Source organism: Vipera ursinii (genome assembly GCF_947247035.1).
Source record: "Vipera ursinii genome assembly, chromosome: 1".
Taxonomy (NCBI): domain Eukaryota; kingdom Metazoa; phylum Chordata; class Lepidosauria; order Squamata; family Viperidae; genus Vipera; species Vipera ursinii.
Genome location: NC_139512.1, coordinates 83,898,412 through 83,925,167, shown reverse-complemented (window position 1 = coordinate 83,925,167; position 26,756 = coordinate 83,898,412). Strand labels below are relative to the sequence as shown.

Here is a 26,756-nt window from a genome sequence, read left to right as displayed (position 1 = left end):
TTCCAATATCTCAGGGGCTGCCACAAAGAAGAGGGAGTCAAGCTATTCTCCAAAGCACCTGAAAGCAGGACAAGAAGCAATGGATGGAAACTAGTCAAGGAGAGAAGCAACCTAGAACTAAGGAGAAACTTCCTGACAGTTAGAACAATTAACCAGTGGAACAACCTGCCTCCAGAAGTGGTGAATGCTCCAACACTGGAAGTTTTTAAGAAGAGACTGGCCAGCCATTTGTCTGAAATGGTATAGGGTTTCCTGCCTGAGCAGGGGGTTGGACTAGATGACCTCCAAGGTCCCTTCCAACTTATTATTATTATTAAGATTACACTAAAAACTAATGTCCTCCACACTCCCCAGTCAATTATACCATCAAGAGGGTTCTTGGAAACACCAGAGACAGACAGAATGCTTCGCTTTCCTTTTTCATGTCAGATATGACATCATTAAAAGTAGTTTTTGAACACCGTCGAAATAGATTTTGTTTTTTTTTCCAGAATTCAGCCTTGTATTTCTGTACTCCACTTTTTAATACATTCCACCCAATCTGCCTTTTCCATTGTCAATGTGTAGCTATTAAGTTAAGGATATGATATGATTAGGTCAAATTCAGCTTATGGCACAACTTTTTTCACAGCCCATAGTTACTCTTCCTTCACTTAAGATTGTCCTCATAGCAGCTCTTTGTAGAACCACTACACCATGAATTACATTTAGCACACATGGTTCTGGGAATTTGGTACAGCTTGTGGAAGCATCACTTCTCTAGTTGTTTATATAGTGGCTGATAAAAGTTGTTTGCATAAATTTACAGATTAGGATTTACTGTGTTGGCTCTTCTCATGAAACTGAAACAACAAGATGATGATGATGGTGATGATACTTTTTTCCCCTCCTCCCAGGTATCCCTGCTATTAAAATCATTATGCCTGCTTTATCACCTACAATGGAAGAAGGAAATATAGTGAAATGGCTGAAAAAAGAAGGTAAGTATGAGCTATTAAAATACTTTCTTGAATATTGAAATATATCTTTTACAATATAATCTCCTGATTCTTTTTTCCATAAAAAATATATTATTATAATGCTGCTACTCCATTAGTCTTGATATGTGTTGTGGATTTAGCGTGTATAATTTTATCAGTTTTACAGAGTATTGAAGATGTCATTAATCCACATATTTATTAAATTTGCACCATTATAGTTTTGGTTGGGTGTATGGATTAAACAATGTATGATTATTGTATAAATGAAGGTAATTAAATTATGTAAGAGAAACCTATTAATCAATTTTCTATTTATACATAAGCAGTTTTCTAAGGAAAACTTGAAAAGTATTTATGGTTGCTGATGTAACTAAAATCTCATGAAGGGTTTGGTTATAGCAAATGGAACAAATTGCATTGTTAAATTTATTGAATAGATAAGTAGCTCACTTCCTTGTGCTCCTTTTCCTTTTTTTCCCCCTTCAGTTTTATAAAAGACACTTTTAAATTTATTTATTTATTTATTTATTTATTTATTTATTTATTTTTCTATACCGCCCTATTCCCGAAGGACTCAGGGCGGTTTACAGGGCAATATTTAAAAGACAATATAAATTAAGATAAAAATAGAATTAAAAAGAATTAAATTAATAATAGCCCAACAATAAAACAATGTTAAAACTTAAAACTAAAAACCCCCTCAGTCCAGGCCAGATAGATCGAAAAGCCAGGTTTTCAGGTCCCAGCGAAACGAGCGCAGGTCGGGGACAGTCCGGAGTTCCACAGGTAAATCATTCCAAAGGGCAGGCGCCTCCCTCTGGGGATCACCCGCCAGCATTCCCTGACCGGCGGCACCAATGAAATGTCTGCAGAAATCTAATGCTGATTTTGAAACATTTCCCAGTGGCTGTTGTTTACAATTGCCATTTCAAAGGAACATGATCTACCTACATCATTACCCTTCTATATTCCCAGTATTTTGTTTTTACTAAATATAGCAGAGGAAGTAGAACTCAAAATTGTACATGTCATTTCAGTGACTTGGCTGTTAACATATTTAACATAATTGTGCAATCTTTAAGTCTTTGATGTGGAAAATTATGAGAAATCAAATTTAGGGCTTAGGCAGGTCAGTTTGCTTTCTTTCAGTAAGACAGTTAAATGACCTTTTTCCTTTTTTAATAAAATCATCATTTTACACAATGTCGGTCAAATGACAGAGAATCAAACCTTTGTTGCTTCAATTTACTAGAGAGGAAATACTGAATATGCTACATGTTTTGACTTCAGAACCATTCAGGAACCTATCCAGTTTAGTTCATTTTAAATGGAAGGTGTCTAACCAACTTTTAGTTGACAAAGAATTCTGGATCGATTAACTCATTAATATATAGAAATCCAAAGGTGTATGTTACTGAATTTAGGAAAAAATGCATTTCAAAGATAGTATTTTATATAGAAATTCAAATTTTTTTAACTTCTGAAATTAAATACAGATTTCTAATAGGATTTTTCTTCCCTTTAGGAACTTCCAAAGCAATTCCAAATTACTGCTTCAATTTGTTTTGTGTGAGTGTATGGGGGGGGGGAAGGGAGAAATGGGACAGTACTGTGCTGCTTATTTAGAGAGATTTTTAATAGTAAAATATCAGACTGCATGAAATTTCTGTTTGCAAGCTTATTGTAATTTATTACTTAGGACAATTTTGCTTATTCTTAACTACCTGGCATCCTTTATTGACACAAGGCTGTTTTTTCTCTACTCTTGGATAAATTTGCTTTCCTTCTCTTCCTGGGAACATTGCCTTATAGTTGCCCAGTTAGTACTTTTTCCTTTTAATCCTGGGTATTGCTATGAAATTCATTCTGTAAACTTCTTTTGACTCAGGCTCTCATCCTTCGTTTCTGTTGCTGATTTATATAGTTCCCATAATTCCTAGTTAGCCTTTTATCAGTGGTTAGAATGCAGTACTGCAGGCTATTTGTGCTGATTGCCAGCTGCCAGCAATTCAGTTCTCACCCGCTCAAGGTTGACTCAGCCTTCCATCCTTCCAAGGTTGGTGAAATGAGGAGCCAGATTGTTGAGGGCAATAGGCTGACTCTGTAAACCGCTTAGAGAGGGCTGTAAAAGGACTGTGAAGTGGTATATAAATCTAAGTGCTATTGCTATTGCTACTGCTGTCTTAACAGGTATGGAAAGAAATACATTGAACAAGGGCTTATGCAAATCAATTAATCTCTGTTATTCTTTCTATACTGAATTAGATTTGAAAACAATTCTAATACAGCTGGCTGTACATCAACCAGCCGTTAGTATCACTTTTCCTTCTTCTACTATGTTTTACATATGGGCACAAACAATAAAAGTAAGGACGCCATATTAATTTCATCCTTAATTCCACCTTATTGACACAGTTCTAACTTGACCAGACATTAATTTTTAGCTTTTGAATCTATTCTTTGTCCTTGTTCCTCATATGACAACTTGGTATTTAACTTTCTTCTCTTCTAGGTGAATAAAGCTGAACACTGGCAATTACCAATGTTGGAGATATCTAGATTTTGAACATTTAGTACACAAAGATGTTGTACATTCCTGCTAGAATCAGGAAGTTATAGTAATAGAATTGTATTTAGTTTAAAAATAATGATAAGTAATAAGGATATGATAATATTTACAATGCCCATTATATGATCATATCCTTTGTAAATGTCCAATTATGTATTGAAATGCACTTTTTTAATGTAAAAACAAATTATTTAGTATCTGTTCATTGCAGTTTTTAACAAAACTCATTGTGTTTTAAGTTAATTGATTTTACTTTTAAATTGCAAACTATAATTTAATTCATAAACGTAATATAAACTATGAATTAAAATTTATGAAATTTGTTGAAAAGATTGAATTTTATTTTCATTTTACAGGAGAAGTGGTGAACGTTGGAGATGCCCTGTGTGAAATTGAAACAGATAAAGCAGTGGTTACCATGGAATCAAGTGATGATGGCATATTAGCTAAAATAATGGTAGGTGTAATTTAAGTATTATTAAGTTTCACTAAACGTAGATTTATTTTTCCTGGTTTTTAGTATTTTATTCGAATTCCTTGACCTGGTACTCCAGATTAGGATACAACTCCCAGAATTTTAAACCACAATGACTGAAAATTATTTTTATTGCAATTTCTGCAAGTAGGAACAATGCTAAATTGGTGGGGCACATAAATAAATGTGTTTGGTTGATGTTACATTACCTTTTGTGAAACTACTGAATTATTAGTATTCACTTGAATGAATATTTAGATCTTTCATGACATTTATTTGTTTATTAAAATTGATATGGGTACCAACTCACTCTCAGTGACTCCAGGTGGCTTACAAAATTAAAAGCCCAATATTTTTTCTTACTGTCTTCTTTTATATGACATCAAAAATTGCTTTATGAATATTTGCTATTTTAAAACCATAATTGGCAGAATTTTAAAAAATGCTATATTGAAATAGGTTTACAGGTTTCTGCAACAGTGATACAACTACAGTCCCACAAGTCTGCTCAGCTAGACTCCTAGAACATTAGAAAGCATCTTTCTTTGCTTTCAAGTTATGTTTATTAAATTTTTATTTATGATCAGTTCATTTTAGGATGACTTATTCTAAAATGGGGGATATAAGGAATCATAAAAAGCATAAATCACATGGTTAGAAATCTAAACTAGGAACTGGGTAAGCTGTGAAGAAATCAAAAACATTATCCTAAGAATGAGAATGTGAATAAAGCCATTTTGAATTGAAAATATTGTCCGTGGAAAATTGTCAAATCAATAAGGAAATAAACTTTTAATGTGGACGAACATGATCGCAGTTAGCAGGCATGTATTATTTGGCTAGTATATATTATTTAGTCTGTGGGTATACTACCAAATCAGTACAGATTTATAGCAATTTACAAAACAGCTAACAGAAAGTTTAGTCCTTCTCTTCTACAATACTATTGACTTGTTAACAATACATTTTCATTGAAAATGTAACCTTTTTCAAATGCTAACTTTTTTATTAGCTTGAACATAAAATATATTTTGGTAAATATATTTATTATTCATATGACTAGGCTTGTTTTGGTTTCAGAAAATGATTGCTAGGTGAATCTGACAAACACCTGCTTTTGAAATCATGTGATTATACAATATTGCCTAACACCATGTTTTGGTTTGAGAGAAATATGTCGCACGTTACATAATTCTTAGGTTGAGTAAATATCTTTTTGCAATGCCAATATGATGAGTAGTTGTAAATAGTAGGGACTTAAATATTTGTAAATTAAAAATACTGCCAATGAAGGAGATATGACAGAAAAGATCGCTAACCATTGAAAGCCTTGTGCAAAAGCACTTTTGCCAGCATATCTTGTACAAAGTTTTTATTGTATACACTATTATGTCCATGTTAAAACCCTATTATAGCAATATCATACTGTTCGTGATATGAAACATGCAGTTGAAACTTTCTGCTTAACTATGCTTTGCAAATGAGTATCAAAGACAGCTTGATATATGAATGGATTATAAAATATCTTTCTGGGCAGTTAAGAAGAAATCAAGCAAGAAAATTCCTGTCTGGAGTTTAAGATAATGGGGCTGCATCTAAGATGATGGGACCTATCTTCCACAATATAAGATTCATATGTTGGCAGTTTCTTGTGAAACCATAATGAGTGGATTCTGTCAGTCCTCCAGAGATACATCATCAATGCAGTCAAGACTTTCATCTTCTGTAGAATATCAGTGAACCCATTTCCTGCATAAATCTTATTAGAACAATTGAGACACTTAAGAAACAAAAATCAGTAAATGCTTCTTAATAAATGAAAAAAGTATAGATCATATGGAAAGTAAGGTCTTGTGTTGGCATTCATTTGATTTTAATGGATTAGTTAATGTAGTTTCATCACAATTAGTTTTAGACCTTTTTCTTGAAAGATCTTTTATTCTACTTTTTTGTAATTTCAATTTTTTTTAGAAGCAGCTTATGTTTAATACAGTAGTAAGCTTGCAACTTCCCCAATTTTAATAGCGTGCAGCAGAGTGTACAGAAAGAGTACAAGATGGGGCAAGTGATAAAATATGGGTTGTTTGAGGTATTGTACTGGTGGGTGGCAACATAATGAAACTAAAAGGTGTGAAGCTTGATAGGCTGGTGATAAATCAGCAGTCCTGTTGACTGACGAGAGGCCTGCTTCCCAGACATCAATCACTTCCCTGGCTGTTTTTGTGTCTGCTCGTTCAACAATCTTAGTCGCTGCAAAGTTGAATGTGTGTCCTTGTTCATTGCAGTGTGAAGCTACCAATGAATTCAGGTCTCCTCATCTGACTGCTCGCTTGTGTTCTTGCAATCTGGTGGTTAATTAATCCAATGACTTAAAAGCCACCCTTCAATACACCCCAATGAACATCTAAAAAAGCCACTTACAACAGGCACTATAAGATGGGCTCCAGCAGGAATCTGACAGCTCAGAAGACAAAATCCCTGGTCCCAGTGACCGACCCAGATTGGATCCTGTTAGCATATTAGTTTAACTGTATGTTTGCAGACTGGGATTGATTTAATTTTTAAAAGTGGTTGTTCAGTAAATGATGCAAAAAAACAGGTTAACTTCATAAGTCTGCAGTATTATTCTGTGTTTCTATTTCAGAAGGAAGAGGGGAGCAAAAATGTGCGCTTGGGTGTACTAATTGGTTTGCTAGTAGAAGAAGGACAAGACTGGAAGCAAGTTGATATACCAAGTGATGCACCTTCTGAGTCTGTGACATCATCAGCATCAACAGCCTCTTCCCCAGCTCTTTCTGCTACCCTCCCATTAGCACATAAAATAGACAAGCACCCTGGAAAAGTACAGTAAGTCTCTGCGTACCTCATGCACTGATCTATTTCAGTACATATTTCTATTCAGTCCTCTATAGAATTTTGTATTTTTTGTGTGAGAAACTAGATTGTTGCTGATTCATAAAAATCCCATAACAATATCCTATTCTAAAAGTTGCAGAATAATCAGAAAATAAGCAAAGTTTATATTTTAGCCTATCTTCTCACACCAATTTGTACTTTGTACTCTTATTAATAGAGTTTATTGAATTCCCAACAGTTCTAATTTCAGTCCATTTATTCTTAGTGATACTACTGGCAGCAGTGTTATAGTAGTAACGAGCTCTAAAAATGATACTTCTCTCTGCACTATCAATGGTATAGAAATAGGAAATGAAATAAGTGGAAGGAGAAGCCTTTATATCAGTACATTTTTGGATGGAAAACCTTATTTATTTACAGTGTTCATAGAACACTGACTCCAAGAAACTAACCGCCAAAACAACCAATACATCAGTAGTCAATTTGATGCATCCATACAAATCCATACAATCCACAAAACAATAAAAGTATTCCAGCAGCTCAAGTCCAACCCCTAATGTCAGTATTATTATTGTGTGTTAGATATCAAAGGACTCATAAAATGTTCAGTTGTGACTGCCATACAAAATTCAGCAAAATTCATCATTTTCATCTCCAGAGGCAAGGTGTTCATTTTCATCTCCAGAGGCAAGGGACATAGATGCAATAAATCTTTTCCTATAAAATTTACTGTTGATGTATTGGTTGTCTTAACATTTCAGTGAATTTAAGAATAGAGATTTTTTAAAAACTAAATAGACCAGGCTGTGGACAAGGTATCTTAAAACAATGACTAAAAGAAGTACCGTATTTTTCGGACCATAAGACGCACTTTTCCCTTCCCAAAAGTGGGTGGAAAAGCGAGGTGCGTCTTATGGTCCGAAGGTAAGCGAAAACACTTGTCTCCCGTTCAGTCAACGCAGTCCATCAGCTCCATTGGAGAGACGTGATTGAATGAAGACATGGAATTCTCCGCCCCGCCCCTGTGATTGGTCGGCAGGGGAGGAAATACAGACATGCCTGCCATGCCTTCTGACTGCCTCCCTCTCCCTGCGCACGCACATTTTCTTTCTTTCACCTCGCTGCTAAAGAAATAGTTTTTGCTAAACTAAACCTCATAGGTGACTTGCCCCAGCAAAGCTGTGAGGAGTTGTCCCTGCAGGTTTCTCTGCGAAGTTTATTGGAAGTGATTTCCCATTTGCAAGATAATACTGCTAATTGTTTGAAATTGCTTCGGCATCTTAGAAAACCTATACAGGGAAAAGAAACTACCGGTACCTACCTTTCTTTCTTTCTCTCTTTCTTCCTCCCTCCCTCCCTCCTTTCTTTCTTCCTTCCTTCTCTTCCTTCCTTCCTTCTCTCTTTCTTCCTTCCTTCTTCCTTCCTTCCTTCTTTCTTTCTCTCTCTCTCTTCCTTGCTCCCCCCATCCTCCCTCCTTTCTTCCTTCCTTCCTTCTTTCTTTCTTCCTTCTTTCTCTCCTTTCTTTCTATCTCTCTCTTTCTTCCTCCCTCCTTCCTCCCTCCTTCCTTCCTTCCTTCCTTCTCTCTCTCTCCCCTCCTTCCTTCCTAGTATACCGGTACTATTTGGTTCAGAATATTTTTTTCTTGTTTTCCTGCTCTAAAAACTGGGTGCGTCTTATGGTCAGGTGCGTCTTATGGTCCGAAAAATACGGTACCTGATATTTTATCCTACACACTTCTGATCCACATTGATTAATTCTTTCTTAATTTTAACTCATAGGATGTCTCTAATATATCCCAATATGATATTTTCCATTTGGTTAAAATTGTTAATAGGTTTCAGCTTTTGGCTATAGTCGTATCTTTTTTTTAAGTTGTCATATAACATTATAATTTATTAAAGGGCAAAATGGATGGGGTATTTTTTCATTTGTAGGTAATTCCTTTTGTATCTGTAAAGAAGAAAAGCATTAATATTTGGGGCAAACTTTTATCAGTTCAGGAATCATCACTTTAAAAGCAAATATAATATACTTGCAGCAAAGCAGTATTTCTTTCAAGATGGGTTAAACTATGTCCTATCATCCTGGTAATTATCACGTTCACTAGAGTTAATTGAATTGTATACCAACACATCTGGAAAGTTTGTGTTGGCAAAATATTCTTAAATATGGTTGTTGTTGGTTATTGTTTCCATAGATAAATTATTTTTAATTTTTAAAGATTATTGTGTAAGATTTCAGCATCACTTTAATAATCAGATAGAATTGTTTTGACATTTAAATTTTAGAATAAACTTATCAAAATATGAACTGTATGGTGTATATATTTATTTAATAAATGATGTGTTACTTTTTTATGTCTCATTGATACAGTTGAACCATTGCCTTTTAGGTTTCGCTTAAGTCCTGCTGCCCGTAATATTTTGGAGACACATGGAGTTGATGCAAGTCATTGCACACCCACAGGACCTCGAGGAATTTTCACAAAAGAGTATGCGAAATGTGAACGTTTTCTTAATGTATCAAATTCTATAAAATATGTTCCTTCTAATTTTTGTAAGAACCAACAATATCAGTTGGTATCTTAACTTTCCTAGCAAATGGAACTCTCTATCAGTTGTAGTAAGTCAAAAACAGAAAAGGGGATGGGGATGAGGGAATTTGTCAATTAAAACTGTGACGGTGGTGGTGTAGAAGTGCCATGAGAGCATTTTAAGTTGCATACTGAGTAAAAACTTATGGTGAATCAATCACACAGGTACAGAAATAATAAAATTTAGGTGGGAAAGTAAGAGGAAGAAAGAGAAAGGGTGAACCAGTATTTTTCAAACTTGACAGCTTTAAGATGTCAGACTTAAACAGTTTACAGAGCAAATACTGCACCATGCCAATATTAAGTTTAACATTGGCTTGGTAGCATTGGGGGAAATTGGAAGATCATCAAAGAGATGGATGAATGGGATCAAGTGGACTGTTGCGGTTTATAATGGAAGAGCAACAGTTATCACCAGGGACAAGCAGGCATCTTCCCATACAGTCATCAAAGGTTAGGCTGAGTCACTGATACCAGACCAAAGTCATGTAGAATAAAGAAATTACGCAAACATTTAAAGCAGCTGATTTTTGTTGGAAAATGGATACTTCAAGATTGAGTCATACAGACTCCTCTTTCACAAGCAACATCAGGTTTTCTTCCATCCAGCTCCTCGCTGGCTGCCACAATTGCGAAAATGCTATGTTCTGAAAGAATTAAAGCAGTTACAGTAGTAGTTTCTGATTCTATTTATAGAATGGCGGGGCCATTTGCACAATCTAGCAATCCTACCAGGGTTGCATTGCCTCTATTTGCACTGAAATTAATTGAAAGACACTTTGGAATGATGGAGCTGTGTATCATACAGACTCCTTGGTAATAAAAGATTTTAGAGCTTACACAAGAATCCTTATCTGGCATTTTCTAAATCAGTTATAGTAGTTGAAATTATTATGCTTAGATTTATGAGTGATAGTTTCATAACTCTGGGCTTTTTATTTCTTTTAATAAACGATCTGTCTTTCGTAACAGGGCGCTTAAATATTGCTACCTTCTCAGAGATAATGGGAAGCCATCTGCTAAGTGCTGATACTAAAATGGCATAGTAGATTTTTGTATTAAAAACAGTGCTTTTTTGTAAAAGAAAAAGGTGCCGGAACTCACACATGTCATACAACCCGCCTTGCCTACCCTACAAGGTTCCATCTAAAAAAGGTGCCGGAACTCCATTCTGAGCTTTCTATGAGAAAAAAAGCCCTGATTAAAAATGAATAAATACAACCTCTATTTTGTTCCTGTTGTGACCCGATTTAGACAGAAGAGTAAGCTGAATACATAATACCTCACATGTGTTGTTGTTGTTGTTGTTAGCTGCGAAGTCGTGTCCGACCCATCGCGACCCTATGGACAACGTTCCTCCAGGCCTTCCTGTCCTCTACCATCTTCTGGAGACCATCTAAGCTCACGCCTACTGCTTCAATGACTCCATCCAGCCATCTCATTCTCTGTCGTCCCCTTCTTCTCTTGCCCTCAATCTTTCCCAGCATTAGGCTCTTCTCCAGTGAGTCCTTCCTTCTCATTAGGTGGCCAAAGTATTTGAGTTTTAGCTTCAGGATCTGGCCTTCTAAAGAGCAGTGAGGGTTGATCTCCTCTAGGACTGACCGGTTTGATCGCCTTGCAGTCCAAGGAACTCGCAGGAGTCTTCTCCAGCACCATAGTTCAAAGCCTTCAATTCTTTGGCGCTCAGCCTTTCTTATGGTCCAGCTTTCACTGCCATACATTGCAACTGGGAAGACCATAGCCTTGACTATACGCACTTTTGTTGACAGGGTGATGTCTCTGCTTTTTAGTGTGCTGTCTAGATTTGCCATGGCTTTCCTCCCAAGGAGCAAGCGTCTTTTCATTTCTTGGCTACAGTCCCCATCTGCAGTGATCTTGGAGCCCAGGAAAATAAAATCTGTCACTACCTCCATTTCTTCCCCATCTATTTGCCAGGAATTGAGAGGGCCAGATGCCATGATCTTGGTTTTCTTAATGTTTAGTTTCAACCCAAGTTTTGCACTCTCCTTCTTCGCCCGCAACAAGAGGCTCTTTAGTTCTTCTTCACTTTCTGCCATTAGAGTGGTATCATCTGCATATCTTAGGTTGTTGATGTTTCTTCCGGCAATCTTAATTCCAACTTTTGATTCATCTAGCCCTGCCTTTCTCATGATGTGCTCTGCATATAAATTAAATAGGCAAGGCGACAGTATACAGCCTTGCCGGACTCCTTTCCCAATTTTGAACCAATCAGTGGTTCCGTGTCCAGTTCTCACTGTTGCTTCTTGGCCCGCATATAGATTTCTCAAGAGACAAATAAGATGGTCTGGTACGCCCATCTCTTTAAGGACTTGCCAGAGTTTGTTATGATCCACACAATCAAAGGCTTTAGCATAGTCAATGAAGCAGAAGTAGATGTTTTTCTGGAACTCTCTAGCTTTCTCCATGATCCAGCGTATGTTAGCAATTTGATCTCTAGTTCCTCTGCCTCTTTGAAATCCTGCCTGTACTTCTGGTAGTTCTTGATCCACATACTGCTGGAGTCTAGCTTGTAGAATTTTAAGCATAACTTTACTAGCATGAGAAATGAGTGCAATGGTGCGATAGTTTGAACATTCTTTGGCACTGCCTTTCTTTGGAATTGGAATGTAAACTGATCTTTTCCAATCCTGTGGCCACTGTTGAGTTTTCCAAATTTGCTGGCAAATTGAGTGTAGCACTTTTACTGCATCGACTTTTAAGATTTTGAATAGCTCAGCTGGAATACTGTCACCTCCACTAGCTTTGTTGTTGCTCAGCTTTTCTAAGGCCCACTTCACTTCACATTCTAGGATGTCTGGCTCGAGGTCAGTGACCACCTCATTGTGATTATCAGGGACGTTAAGCTCATTCTTGTATAGTTCTTCTGTTTAATTTTGCCACCTCTTCTTAATCTCTTCTGCCTCTGTTAGGTCCCTGCCATTTTGGTCCTTTATCATGCCCATTTTTGCATGAAACATTCCTTTCATCTCTCCAATTTTCTTGAAAAGATCTCTGGTCCTCCCTATTCTATTGTTTTCTTCTATTTCTTTGCATTGTTCATTTAAGAAGGCATTCTTATCTCTTCTAGCTATTCTTTGGAATTCTGCATTTAATTGGGCATATCTTTCTTTTTCTCCCTTGCCTTTCGCTTCCCTCCTTTCCTCAGCTATTTGCAAAGCTTCCTCAGACAGCCATTTTGCTTTCTTGCATTTCTTTTTCTTCGGGATGGTTTTGGTTGCTACCTGTTGTACAATGTCGCGAACCTCTGTCCATAGTTCTTCAGGCACTCTGTCTATCAGATCTAATTCCTTAAATCTATTTGTCACCTCTACTGTATATTCAACAGGGATATGATTTAATTCATACCTGAGTGGCCTAGTGCTTTTCCCTACTTTCTTCAGTTTAAGCCTAAACTTTGCAACAAGAAGCTCATGGTCTGAGCCACAGTCAGCTCCTGGTCTTGTTTTTACCGACTGTATAGAGCTTCTCCATCTTTGGCTGCAGAGCATATAGTCGATCTGATTTCTGTGTTGACCGTCTGGTGATGTCCATGTGTAGAGCCGTCTCTTGGGTTGTTGGAAAAGAGTGTTTGCTATGACCATCGTATTCTCTTGACAAAATTCTATCAGCCTGTGCCCTGCTTCATTTTGTACTCCAAGGCCAAACTTGCCTGTTATTCCAGTTATCTTTTGGCTTCCTACTTTAGCATTCCAATCCCCCATGATGATAAGGACATCATTTCTGGGTGTTAGTTCTATAAGGTGCTGTAGGGCTTCATAGAACCGGTCAATTTCATCCTCTTCAGCACCGGTGGTTGGGGCATAGACTTGGACTACTGTGATATTGAATGGTTTGCCTTGGATTCGAACTGAGATCATTCTGTCATTTTGAGGATTGTATCCCAGTATTGCTTTTCCTATTTTTTTATTGACTATGAAGGCTACTCCATTTCTTCTGAGGGATTCTTGCCCTCAGTAGTATACCTGATGGTCATCTGACTTAAATTCACCCATTCCTGTCCATTTTAGTTCGCTGATACCTAAGATGTCAATGTTTAGTCTTGTCATCTCTTGTTTGACCACGTCCAGCTTTCCTTGATTCATGGATCTTACATTCCAGGTTCCTATGGAGAAAAAATCTTTACAGCATCGGACTTTCCTTTCACCACCAGACATATCCACAGCTGAGCGTCCTTTCGGCTTTGGCCCAGTCGCTTCATTCTTTCTGGCGCTACTAGTACTAGCCCTCTGCTCTTCCCCAGTAGCATATTGGACGCCTTCCGACCTGAGGGGCTCATCTTTCAGCATCATATCTTTTTGCCTTTTTGTATTGTCCATGGGGTTTTCATGGCAAAGATACTGGAGTGGGTTGCCATTTCCTTCTCCAGTGGATCACGTTTTGTCAGAACTCTCTGCTATGACCTGTCCGTCTTGGGTGGCCCTGCACGGCATAGCTCATAGCTTCATTGAATTACGCAAGCCCCTTTGCCACGACAAGGCAGTAATCCATGAAGGGGACCTCACATGTAACAGTAACTAATTATCAGGAATCTTACTAATTGTAAAAATGTAAATGTAATTTATAGTATATAATTAGTTCATGGCAAATGGGAAACCTCTTGGTCACTGAAATACAGTAATTAATTTTCCCTGGTGGCCATGGACATGTAACACCGGTTTTGTACAAGGACAAAAAGTTAATGCTTTTCACCCTTAGACATGTCTTTTAACATTCATTCACCTTATGAGCAGAAGGGTGGCTGGAACCTGTGTATGTTCTAGTTAAAATAAGAGCAAGTTATATTTTCATTATCTTACCAGATGATGGAGGTATCATATGCCAAATAATTCTCCCTATCTACCCTCAATTGTTTATTATAGCCAATAATGCTAACTAAAATAAGCGATGGACTACTTGATGTTGTAGATTTCCACCACCACCACCACCCTGAGTCTGAGAACTGCAGGTGGCAGCAAAACACAATTTTTAGCAAAACTTGATTACAGTAAAAGGCATATTACAGTGAATGGCTAGATACATAGTGCTGAATCTCACAACGTACAATTTTTCATAGAAGTATTTATATTTCCTACAGAGCACATATTTCAAGAAATCTTGATATTTGATTATATACATTTATCAATTCTAGTGTTTTGTTTTGGGGGAGATATCTCTGCCTGTAAAATAGTGTTTTAAAAAGCCCCTTAGAAGCAAAATTGGGTAATAGGTTTGCATTTATTGTGTTCATCATAGTGAACCTTACCTATGGCATGCCCTGAGAGCATGGAAGACTCTGCATTTTGTATTTTTCAGAATTGGCAAAATGAATTGTGTGATTATTTATGGTGAAATTCATACTTAATTGATGTCATTGGCAAAACTCTCATTGATTTCAATAGTCCAGTTGTGTTACTGTAATTGGTAGCTAAAGTCCTAGACATCACAAAAAGATTCATTCATAATAGATAGATTAGCTATGTGCTAGCAAATCAATGTTGACTCTTAGTTACTACATAGAGCTTTTCCTAGATGATCTATCACCAACCTTCAGGTCTTCCAGTGGTTCACCCTTCAGCTCTGTAATTGAATCTATCTTATCTTGCAGCTAGTTGTCCTGTTTCTCTCCACCTTTCCCATCATAATAATAAAAAAATTGTATTATACTTTATATAATGTGTCCAAAGTTTGATTCGAGCTTGTTATTTATACTTAAGTGAGAACTCTGGATTGATTTGTTCTATAATCCATTTTTTTTTGTTTCTTGACTATCCATGGTATTCTGAGGAACTATCTTTCAAAATCATGAATATTCCTTCTAGCCTTCTTCTTCAAAGTATAACTCTCAGTTCCATAGAGTATCAAAAAAGAAAGTATTGCCCACAATACAGGTATTTGTAGGTATCTTGACATTTAAATATCTTTCCTAAGGCTTTCAGTGCTGTCCTACCAAATGCCAGTCTGAGGTCTATTTCTTGACTGCTGGTTCCTGACCATTGAAAGTTAATCCTACAAGGCAGAAACTATCCACTAATTAAATTTATATTTCCTATTTCCAAATATATTTTGATTAAAGGGTTGTCATTAGCTTGGTTCTCTTTATATCCAATCTTTTCCCATTTTTTCCCTGTGATCCTTGACTTTTCATTACTAAAGCTTACAAATAATTTGTATTTTCTGCTGACAGAGTAGATTCATAAACTAGCACAAGTTAATGCTTCTTCCTCCAATTTAAAACCACACTTCTCTCCCTCCAATTAGCCAGCCTAAATATGCATTCTGCAAATAGTTTGAATAAATAAGAAAATAACATACAGCCTTAGCTTCCTCTTTACTGATCTGGAGCCAGACTTTTTTTTTCTGTCCAGATTGGAGCTTCCTGACCTATATATATATATATAGGTTTTGGTGAAGTTGTTCATAAAAAGCAGCTGTATATAATCTACAAAAGTCATAAATGAAGAAATTGCATTTTATGGGGGACTGGGTTTTACAAGAAGACGTGTGATATTTGGTAATTTAAAGATTTCTATAAGTAATAAATTACTTTTTAAAACTAATTGTAGTTACTAAGTTTTCATCTTTTTTGAATATACTAATTATTCTGCAGTAGCATGAAAAAATAATAGTGTTTTGCAGATTAAAAATTTGGATGAAAATGTCAACTTTCAAATCTTGTATAAATTAAAACAAATAACAAAAGAAGTTGATGGGATAAACTTTCTAAAAGATACTTAAAATTGCTCATTATTTCTGATTATCTCTGCACATAATACCGTATATACTTGAGTATAAGCCGACTCGAGTATAAGCCGAGACCCCCAATTTCACCCCCAAAAACTGGAAAAAGTTATTGACTCGAGTATAAGCCGATCCGCCGTTCTGCAAGCCTCTGCCGCCAGCAGAGGCTCGATCCGCCATTTTGCAAGCCTGAATACACAGGAATACCCTGTGTAGCCGCGGCTCGTCGGCAGGTCTCCGTTCCTCCTGCCGACCTTTGGGGAGGTTTGGGCGCCTCCCCAAACCTCCCCAAACCTCGGCAGGTCTCCGTTCCTCCGCGCAGACCTGCCGACCTTTGGGGAGGTTTGGGCGCCTCCCCAAACGTCCCCAAACCTCGGCAGGTCTCCGTTCCTGTTTGGGGAGGTTTGGGCGCCTCCCCAAACGTCCCCAAACCTCGGCAGGTCTCCGTTCCTCCGCGCAGACCTGCCGACCTTTGGGGAGGTTTGGGCGCCTCCCCAAACGTCCCCAAACCTCGGCAGGTCTCCGTTCCTGTTTGGGGAGGTTTGGGCGCCTCCCCAAACCTCCCCAAACCTCGGCAGGTCTCCGTTCCTGTTTGGGGAGGTTTGGGCGCCTCCCCAAACCTCCCCAAGCCTCGGCAGGTCTCCGTTCCTCCGCGCAGACCTGCCGACCTTTGGGGAGGTTTGGGCGCCTCCCCAAACGTCCCCAAACCTCGGCAGGTCTCCGTTCCTGTTTGGGGAGGTTTGGGCGCCTCCCCAAACGTCCCCAAACCTCGGCAGGTCTCCGTTCCTCCGCGCAGACCTGCCGACCTTTGGGGAGGTTTGGGCGCCTCCCCAAACGTCCCCAAACCTCGGCAGGTCTCCGTTCCTGTTTGGGGAGGTTTGGGCGCCTCCCCAAACGTCCCCAAACCTCGGCAGGTCTCCGTTCCTCCGCGCAGACCTGCCGACCTTTGGGGAGGTTTGGGCGCCTCCCCAAACGTCCCCAAACCTCGGCAGGTCTCCGTTCCTGTTTGGGGAGGTTTGGGCGCCTCCCCAAACGTCCCCAAACCTCGGCAGGTCTCCGTTCCTGTTTGGGGAGGTTTGGGCGCCTCCCCAAACGTCCCCAAGCCTCGGCAGGTCTCCGTTCCTCCGCGCAGACCTGCCGACCTTTGGGGAGGTTTGGGCGCCTCCCCAAACGTCCCCAAACCTCGGCAGGTCTCCGTTCCAGTTTGGGGAGGTTTGGGCGCCTCCCCAAACGTCCCCAAACCTCGGCAGGTCTCCGTTCCTCCGCGCAGACCTGCCGACCTTTGGGGAGGTTTGGGCGCCTCCCCAAACGTCCCCAAACCTCGGCAGGTCTCCGTTCCTGTTTGGGGAGGTTTGGGCGCCTCCCCAAACGTCCCCAAACCTCGGCAGGTCTCCGTTCCTGTTTGGGGAAGTTTGGGCGCCTCCCCAAACCTCCCCAAGCCTCGGCAGGTCTCCGTTCCTCCGCGCAGACCTGCCGACCTTTGGGGAGGTTTGGGCGCCTCCCCAAACGTCCCCAAACCTCGGCAGGTCTCCGTTCCTGTTTGGGGAGGTTTGGGCGCCTCCCCAAACGTCCCCAAACCTCGGCAGGTCTCCGTTCCTCCGCGCAGACCTGCCGACCTTTGGGGAGGTTTGGGCGCCTCCCCAAACGTCCCCAAACCTCGGCAGGTCTCCGTTCCTGTTTGGGGAGGTTTGGGCGCCTCCCCAAACGTCCCCAAACCTCGGCAGGTCTCCGTTCCTCCGCGCAGACCTGCCGACCTTTGGGGAGGTTTGGGCGCCTCCCCAAACGTCCCCAAACCTCGGCAGGTCTCCGTTCCTGTTTGGGGAGGTTTGGGCGCCTCCCCAAACCTCCCCAAACCTCGGCAGGTCTCCGTTCCTGTTTGGGGAGGTTTGGGCGCCTCCCCAAACGTCCCCAAGCCTCGGCAGGTCTCCGTTCCTCCGCGCAGACCTGCCGACCTTTGGGGAGGTTTGGGCGCCTCCCCAAACGTCCCCAAACCTCGGCAGGTCTCCGTTCCTGTTTGGGGAGGTTTGGGCGCCTCCCCAAACGTCCCCAAACCTCGGCAGGTCTCCGTTCCTCCGCGCAGACCTGCCGACCTTTGGGGAGGTTTGGGCGCCTCCCCAAACGTCCCCAAACCTCGGCAGGTCTCCGTTCCTGTTTGGGGAGGTTTGGGCGCCTCCCCAAACGTCCCCAAACCTCGGCAGGTCTCCGTTCCTCCGCGCAGACCTGCCGACCTTTGGGGAGGTTTGGGCGCCTCCCCAAACGTCCCCAAACCTCGGCAGGTCTCCGTTCCTGTTTGGGGAGGTTTGGGCGCCTCCCCAAACCTCCCCAAACCTCGGCAGGTCTCCGTTCCTCCGCGCAGACCTGCCGAGGTTTGGGGAGGTTTGGGGAGGCGCCCAAACCTCCCCAAAGGTCGGCAGGAAGAACGGAGACCTGCCGAGGTTTGGGGAGGTTTGGGGAGGCGCCCAAACCTCCCCAAAGGTCGGCAGGTCTGCGCGGAGGAACGGAGACCTGCCGAGGTTTGGGGAGGTTTGGGGAGGCGCCCAAACCTCCCCAAAGGTCGGCAGGAAGAACGGAGACCTGCCGAGGTTTGGGGAGGTTTGGGGAGGCGCCCAAACCTCCCCAAACAGGAACGGAGACCTGCCGAGGTTTGGGGAGGTTTGGGGAGGCGCCCAAACATCCCCAAACCTCGGCAGGTCTGCGCGGAGGAACGGAGACCTGCCGAGGTTTGGGGAGGTTTGGGGAGGCGCCCAAACCTCCCCAAACAGGAACGGAGACCTGCCGAGGTTTGGGGACGTTTGGGGAGGCGCCCAAACCTCCCCAAAGGTCGGCAGGTCTGCACGGAGGAACGGAGACCTGCCGAGGTTTGGGGAGGTTTGGGGAGGCGCCCAAACCTCCCCAAACAGGAACGGAGACCTGCCGAGGTTTGGGGACGTTTGGGGAGGCGCCCAAACCTCCCCAAAGGTCGGCAGGTCTGCGCGGAGGAACGGAGACCTGCCGAGGTTTGGGGAGGTTTGGGGAGGCGCCCAAAGCTCCCCAAACAGGAACGGAGACCTGCCGAGGTTTGGGGACGTTTGGGGAGGCGCCCAAACCTCCCCAAAGGTCGGCAGGTCTGCGCGGAGGAACGGAGACCTGCCGAGGTTTGGGGACGTTTGGGGAGGCGCCCAAACCTCCCCAAACAGGAACGGAGACCTGCCGAGGTTTGGGGACGTTTGGGGAGGCGCCCAAACCTCCCCAAAGGTCGGCAGGTCTGCGCGGAGGAACGGAGACCTGCCGAGGTTTGGGGACGTTTGGGGAGGCGCCCAAACCTCCCCAAACGTCGGCAGGTCTGCGCGGAGGAACGGAGACCTGCCGAGGTTTGGGGAGGCGCCCAAACCTCCCCAAACAGGAACGGAGACCTGCCGAGGTTTGGGGACGTTTGGGGAGGCGCCCAAACCTCCCCAAAGGTCGGCAGGTCTGCGCGGAGGAACGGAGACCTGCCGAGGTTTGGGGAGGTTTGGGGAGGCGCCCAAACCTCCCCAAACAGGAACGGAGACCTGCCGAGGTTTGGGGAGGTTTGGGGAGGCGCCCAAACCTCCCCAAACAGGAACGGAGACCTGGGGAGGTTTGGGGAGGCGCCCAAACCTTCCCAAACGTCGGCAGGTCTGCGCGGAGGACCGGAGACCTGCCGAGGTTTGGGGAGGCGCCCAAACCTCCCCAAAGGTCGGCAGGAGGAACGGAGACCTGCCGAGGTTTGGGGAGGTTTGGGGAGGCGCCCAAACCTCCCCAAAGGTCGGCAGGAGGAACGGAGACCTGCCGAGGTTTGGGGAGGTTTGGGGAGGCGCCCAAACCTCCCCAAAGGTCGGCAGGAGGAACGGAGACCTGCCGAGGTTTGGGGAGGTTTGGGGAGGCGCCCAAACCTCCCCAAACGTCGGCAGGTCTGCGCGGAGGAACGGAGACCTGCCGAGGTTTGGGGAGACGCCCAAACCTCCCCAAACGTCGGCAAGTCTCCGTTCCTCCGCGCCCTGCCTGCCTGCTTCTTTCCGCTGCGGAAAGAAGCAGGCAGGCAAGGCGCGGAGTTTGGGGAGGTGCGCGCGCACCTCCCCAAACCTCCCCAAACTTCGGCAGGTCTCGGACGGCGGTGGCTTGGGAGAGGTGCGGGCGATCCCGGAAGCACCAAAGCCTCGGCCGCGCACAAGTCCTCGGTAAGTTTTTTTTGTTGACTGGAGTATAAGCCGAAGTGGAATTTTTCAGCCCAAAAAGTGGGCTGAAAAATTCGGCTTATACTCAAGTATATACGGTAGTAATTGCTTTTTCAGTTAAGAAAATTGTTTTCCATAAAATGTAACTTGCTTTATTAAATAAGCAATTAAAATAGCAATTGTTCCATAATATGGCTGTTCTTATAATCACTTTGAGTTTATATATATATATATATATATATATATATATATATATATATATATATATATATATATATATATATATATATATATATATATATATATATTTATTTGTTTAAAACAAATATATCAGGCACACATGCTTGCATTACCAGTGATGTCTAAGTGTAGTGTAATTAAAAAAGCTTTATTTACCATTTTTTAAAAACATATTTCAAAATAGTGCATGTAGTTAGAAGAACATAATTAAACAAATAGGGTAGACATGACAAAATAGTGGAGTTATTTATCACTGTTTTGGAGTCAGTGCGACAGGTGTGTTTAGGGTTGCTGGACTGAGACAGTTCAAGTCTACACTCAGCAGTGGAATCTTAAAAGGATGACTTCACAGCACTTTTTTTCAGCCAAATTCAGGCTGAGAAACAAATAGGAGGGCTTGGTGGATATACAGAGTTGAGTTCCTAGAGAAGGGGTCTTCAAACCTGGCCCTTTTATGACTTGTGGACTTCAGCTCTCAGTATTCCTCAGCCAGCATGCCTGGCTGAGGAATTCTGGGAGTTGAAGTCCACAAGTCATCAAAAGGCCAAGTTTGAAGACCCCTGTCCTAGAGGAAAGGCAAGATAAAATTCTGTCAAATAAATAAAACACCATTAGATCAGACTCAAGATCCATCTTGAGAAGGGCTTCCAGCTGTACTTTATGCCTCTTTGCCTTGAGGATGTACCATTGAGATATGATCACTGACCATTGATGTCCCATTTAATTGGCTTTTCCAATGGCTGCTAAAAGGCATATTGTCCATGAAACTGTAGATGCCATTAAGCCATCAAAGCTAGCAGTCATCACCACATCTGTGGATGAATGTCTTCTGCATATTCATTAGTAGTAACAAGTTCAAAATAAGGGTTATCTATGAAAACAATGTAATTTCTTAATTATTATTAGCACATTTAAGAAAACAGAATCCAAAGTCAGGAATGGGGTGGGGGGAGATTTTTTTTCCCCTCCTGCTATAGCGAAAGTGCCATGGCTGAATACTTAACTAGCATTAGTCATTGTTAGGCAGATTCTGATGTTTGCTTAAAGCATACGGTAGCAGATAAGGCACTTCACTGTAAGAGAGGATGGGAGAACCTGATTTTTGAAGAAATCAGCAAAGCATCTCCAAAGCATTTTCAACATTGGAAAGCAATTGCTTTTATTGTTTCCAACGTGCTTAAATAAATTGGCGTAATGGTATGAAAAGATGCAATCCATTAGATCAAAGAGAGGGAAAAGAAAGGAGGACACATATCTTGGCAGACTAGATGATGTGAATGAATGAACTCTTAACAAAGAAAACCCCATTTCTGCATAGAGCAGCTTTCTTTTTATATATATAGCTGTGTTGAAAATGCAAGACAGCGAATGCAGAAGAATAAATTATGATAATCTCCAAAGTGAAACAAAAATTAAAGTGACTGGGAAAAAAATATTCCTCATCTCTTTTCTTTCCTTCTTTCTTATGAGAAATGTGGTTGTAAACTGAGATTTTGCTCAGTGGGTTCCACATTTGAAGTGTTTGTAGAGGAATTGACTATTATGCCAGAGTATTAGATAGATTGGTTATAGATAACTTTGATTGTCATTTTTTCCTGTGGGCACAATGGCACACATTAAAAATGAAATTTAGTTGCTTCCTCTCAACTTACTTTGATCTCTTCTTTTTCCTCCTCATGATTAGCTGAGTGGCAGAAGGAGATTACAATACTGTCAGTACTACTTTTCCCCAAATAATTTATGGCAGTTGTTGCGCTCAAACCAAATACTTAGGAGGAAATTGATTCACTTCCTCAAAAGTTAAGAGCTTGACCTGTGTCCATTACCAAAGTCAGAATTTGGAAGCATACAATAGCTCCCTCTTTTTTAGTAGTTTTTGGAATTTCACCAACTCCATCCCACACATTTTTGTGGCAGAAGTAGATAGAGAAATGATAGACTTCCTACCAGCATGCCTGCATTCCTGCCTTACTTTGTAGCAGTACAGACTTCCAAATGCATCAGTCAAATTATTGAATATCCAGTTCTAGAAACTAGAATGGGATTTTCATATCATGCTAATAAATAAAAATTCTACCCTCATTATACCCCAGTGTAGAGTTCTGGCTTTGCAAACTAACAGGAGGGGAACGGGATGATTCCAACAAGGGCATGCAGCTCCATTTGCACCATCAGCAGGCACACGCACCCATTGCTCGTGCAAATGAAGCGCGCGTGCATGTGCTCACTCACTGCTCGGTGCAAGTGGGGATACACGTGCTCACCCGCTGCTTCCACGGCCTGGTTCCAGATGGTTGCTTCTGGGACTGCCTGTCTTCCATAGTATCTGCCTAGCTAATTTGATATGCAAGAATTGGCGCAATCCAGGTTTGCTCAATTATTACAATTGGTTATTAATACAATTTGTCTGGCACCCCTGAAGAATGCCTTTTCTGGTAGTGCCTGCTCTCTCTGAAACAAACGGGTACAAAGATCCTTTTGAGATGGCCCACACTCTGCTGCTGTTTTAGAAGAGCTCCGAAGATCCCCGATCTTCACCTTAGTGAGGGAGAATAAGACCCTTGTTTTGTTCCCTCCAGTCTGTTGTTCTTGCCCTCTTTTATTGTTGTCATCTTTTATTGTGTTATTCTAATTTCTTTGATTGTTGTGCTTTGTTATTATTGTTGTTCAGTCGCTAAGTTGTGTCCGACTTCACGACCCCATGGACCATAACGCCGTGAGCCTTTGTGCTTTGCAGCGATTGTTTTATAGATTTAATTGTACTTCATTAGAATTGAAATGGGTCTTAAACCTTTTCCGCGTGTGCCTTTGAATTGACAGGGATGCCCTCAAGCTTATAGAACAGAAGCTGAAGCAAAAGCCTGTAGAAGCAAAATCCGTGGTTTCTTCACTTCCCCTACACCAAGCTGGAATGCCTTTATCTGCACCATCAGCAAGCGTGCCTATTAGTGCTTCATGTCCTCCAGTTGCCCCTGTCTCTGTTCCTGGTCGGCTGGCTCCCATGGTATTCACTTTCTCAGATTTATAGATAGGCTAAGATCACTGCATCACATTGTATAAAAATAAATGATAAGAGTTATACCAGTAGGGTTTTAGAATTCAATTTAGAGTTTTATTTACTTATGCAACTTAAGAACACACCAATCTGTTACGATTCTGGGTGGACTTCAGTGGGAATTGTAATGAATATTTATACATGCCTTGCAGTTTATATGCCCATGTAGATTAGAATATTCATTTTGATTTAAGAAAGCTATAATTGGCAACATAGTTATTTAGAAAACATTATATATTAAAACCCAGTTTTTCCACCACTTAAATGTTATGGTTTAAAGGATGTCTTTTATTGTCATGATCCTATTTCATTGAAATCATCTTTCTTCCTTTAATTCAATATGTAAAATGTGTTTTTATTGCAAGAGCCCATTCACTGAAATCCCTGCTAGCGACACAAGAAGAGTTATTGCTAAGAAACTAACAGAATCAAAGACCACTGTACCTCATGCATATGCATCGGCTGATTGTGACCTTGGCGCTATACTAAATCTAAGGCAAGAGCTGGCAAAAGGTAAAGCTCTTTCCTATTTTTTCAAACCATCTATTAAATTCTGATCTGTCTACTCAGCTATGCTGCATTTACCGTATGGGCTTCTTGAGCTTTTCTGAAAAGAAACAAAATGCCTGTCAAAATTCAGCCTTTGATCTTATATGTAGATGAGTGTTTTTGTTTGCATGGGTGACATCTCTTGCAATTTCAACATTTAGCATGGATATTTGCTAATTGGGTTTGATGACAACTGTCCTGGTGGTGTTGTCACATGCAGAGGATTTCTATTTATTTTATTATTATTATTTTTGCTTCAGAGTTAAGCAGTTGTACACCTACCCACAAAAAGAATCTGAAAATTCCAACTATAAACCTATTCACTTGAACGGTTTTATATTTTGAATGAAGCATTTCAAGGTTACCACTTAATTAGCAGCCTTAGGAGGTGCAGAGGGCAAATTCTTTCATTAGTATTCTAAACAGGTACGATTATTTAAATGATGATGTTTTTCACTTCAGCCAGCCCTGGTGAGTTTTATGTTTGTTTTTTGAATACTTTTTACTCAGTAACACTGCAAGTGATAGTGGAGGTGGGGAAGACAGAATTCCAGCTTTTAATTTTTTTTTATTTTTTTTTAATCCCATTTATATCCCACCCTTCTCCGAAGACTCAGGGCGGCTTACAATCTAAGCACAAATCAATGTGCTTAGCAATAGCCTTCATTCTATGTATATGCCTGCTTATTAGGGCTTTCGGGGGGGCCCAAGCGGCATTATTACAAAGTCAGCTTAATTGCCCCCAACAATCTGGGTCCTCATTTTACCTACCTCGGAAGGATGGAAGGCTGAGTCAACCTTGTGCCTGGTGGGATGCGAACCTGCACTAATTGCAGGCAGCTGGTGTTACTTAAGGAGGCATTAGCCTCCACCAAGGCTGTTGCTGCTTATTGCTTTGTAGAGTTTGAATATGTGTGCCATATTTTTTCTTAATTCTGGTAAGCTGTACTCATTACAGCAATTAGAAAGGGAAGGAGGGAAGAAAAGAAAGAAAGAAAGAAGAAAGAAAGAAAGAAAGAAAGAAAGAAAGAAAGAAAGAAAGAAAGAAAGAAAGAAAGAGAAAGATTCAGTATTAATTGTTGGCTATATTTTTCTAGAATTTAGCTTTTTTCTTAAATTTGTATGGAAAGGTTCATGCATAATGAAAAGTCACTGTTCTAGGTCAGAGGTCCCCAACCTTTTGGACACCAGGGACTGGTTCCATGGAAAAAGGTTTTTCCACAGATTGGAGAGTGTGTGGTTTTGTGTGCTGCCTGCATCCCACGGATGGGGCTTTGCTTGTTTATGTGGACCGGTTGCTGGCATGCCACGGACCAGTACTGGTCCATGGACCAGGGGTTGGGGACCCCTGTTCTAGGTTGAATAATTGATTTGAAGGAATTTTAACTGGTTTCAAAATATTATTGATTTAAATTTAGTACAAGAGAAACCGCAGACTATCCACTGTTTTCACAACAGTTAGCTCTGCTTCCATGTCAGTATTCTTTGCCTAAGTGTGATAGGCCTGCATAAAAAAGATGATAATCATTAAGATATACTACAAATATTGCCATGTATATTTATTTTTTAAAATATATTTTTCTTTGCATTAGTGATATGGTATTGTGTTCTAAAATAAAATTTTCCCTTAGTTTCAAAAGTATTTTACCATGATGATGTGATATTTTTTAAAAAAATGTTTATTTAAACCTGCTTTCTTATATTGGATTAATTAACAACAAAAGCAGAATAAAAACAGTATTAACAATGTAATATAATAAGGCAAAAGAAAAATAGAAGGCTAAGTGATTAAGTTAGAAAGAGAACATTCAGAATGTTTGCTATATTGCTCAAAAATTTCCTTGCCTCTTTCAAAGGCAGACAACCAACAATTTATGTAAACATTTCAAATGTTAATATTATAGCATTGTATAATTCTTTTATCCAGCCCCTATGGCCCAAATATTTACTGTACATCTTCAAACTTTGATACTTTTCAAGCGCTGGGGAAAAGCCAAGAAGAATATATGCCTCTTCAATGCACAGATGTCGTCCAAAGTTATATTCACAACTGAATTGGTTTAAATTCAAAATATGACAGTCATGGGATAGTCCAAACACTACTAGTTAATATTCCAACTCATGAGTTTCATCTTAGCAAGGCAGTTGCTATGTTATTTATTATTCTCTGAGGTTTGAAGAATATTTTTATTGTTGTAATGACCTTATTTAAGATCACAGTGAATTGAATATCATATTATTTAAAGCAACCTAACACTTGTTTCAGTGGAAAGGAAATTCACCTCATTTTATGAAATGAACTGTGACTCACAAAAGTGCTTTTTAATAAAAATTTCTTTGTTGTACTGCCAGCCTCCTCTTTATAGGTTGCATTGGTAACTAGTAAATTGCGCAGGGTCAGTTTGGAGTCAGGTGGGACTGAAATCAAATCAAATAATTCATTCATCAATTTCCTATTAAAAGATTGATTGATTCTTCCATAACTTCCATCCATTATGGAAGTAGCAATAACAACTGGACCACAT

General features: G+C 40.8%; 1 protein-coding gene across 1 annotated transcript in view; it reads left to right on the top strand.

Annotated features, from left to right (window-relative positions):
- The window catches only part of PDHX (pyruvate dehydrogenase complex component X), a 46,551-nt gene that overhangs the window by 6,931 nt on the left and 12,864 nt on the right, over positions 1 to 26,756 (top strand). The window contains exons 2-7 of the mRNA XM_083361420.1: positions 897 to 980; positions 3,906 to 4,006; positions 6,669 to 6,871; positions 9,274 to 9,372; positions 23,448 to 23,631; positions 24,048 to 24,195. Of these exons, the coding sequence (XP_083217546.1) occupies positions 897 to 980; positions 3,906 to 4,006; positions 6,669 to 6,871; positions 9,274 to 9,372; positions 23,448 to 23,631; positions 24,048 to 24,195 (819 nt within the window). The remainder of the gene's footprint in view (positions 1 to 896; positions 981 to 3,905; positions 4,007 to 6,668; positions 6,872 to 9,273; positions 9,373 to 23,447; positions 23,632 to 24,047; positions 24,196 to 26,756) is intronic.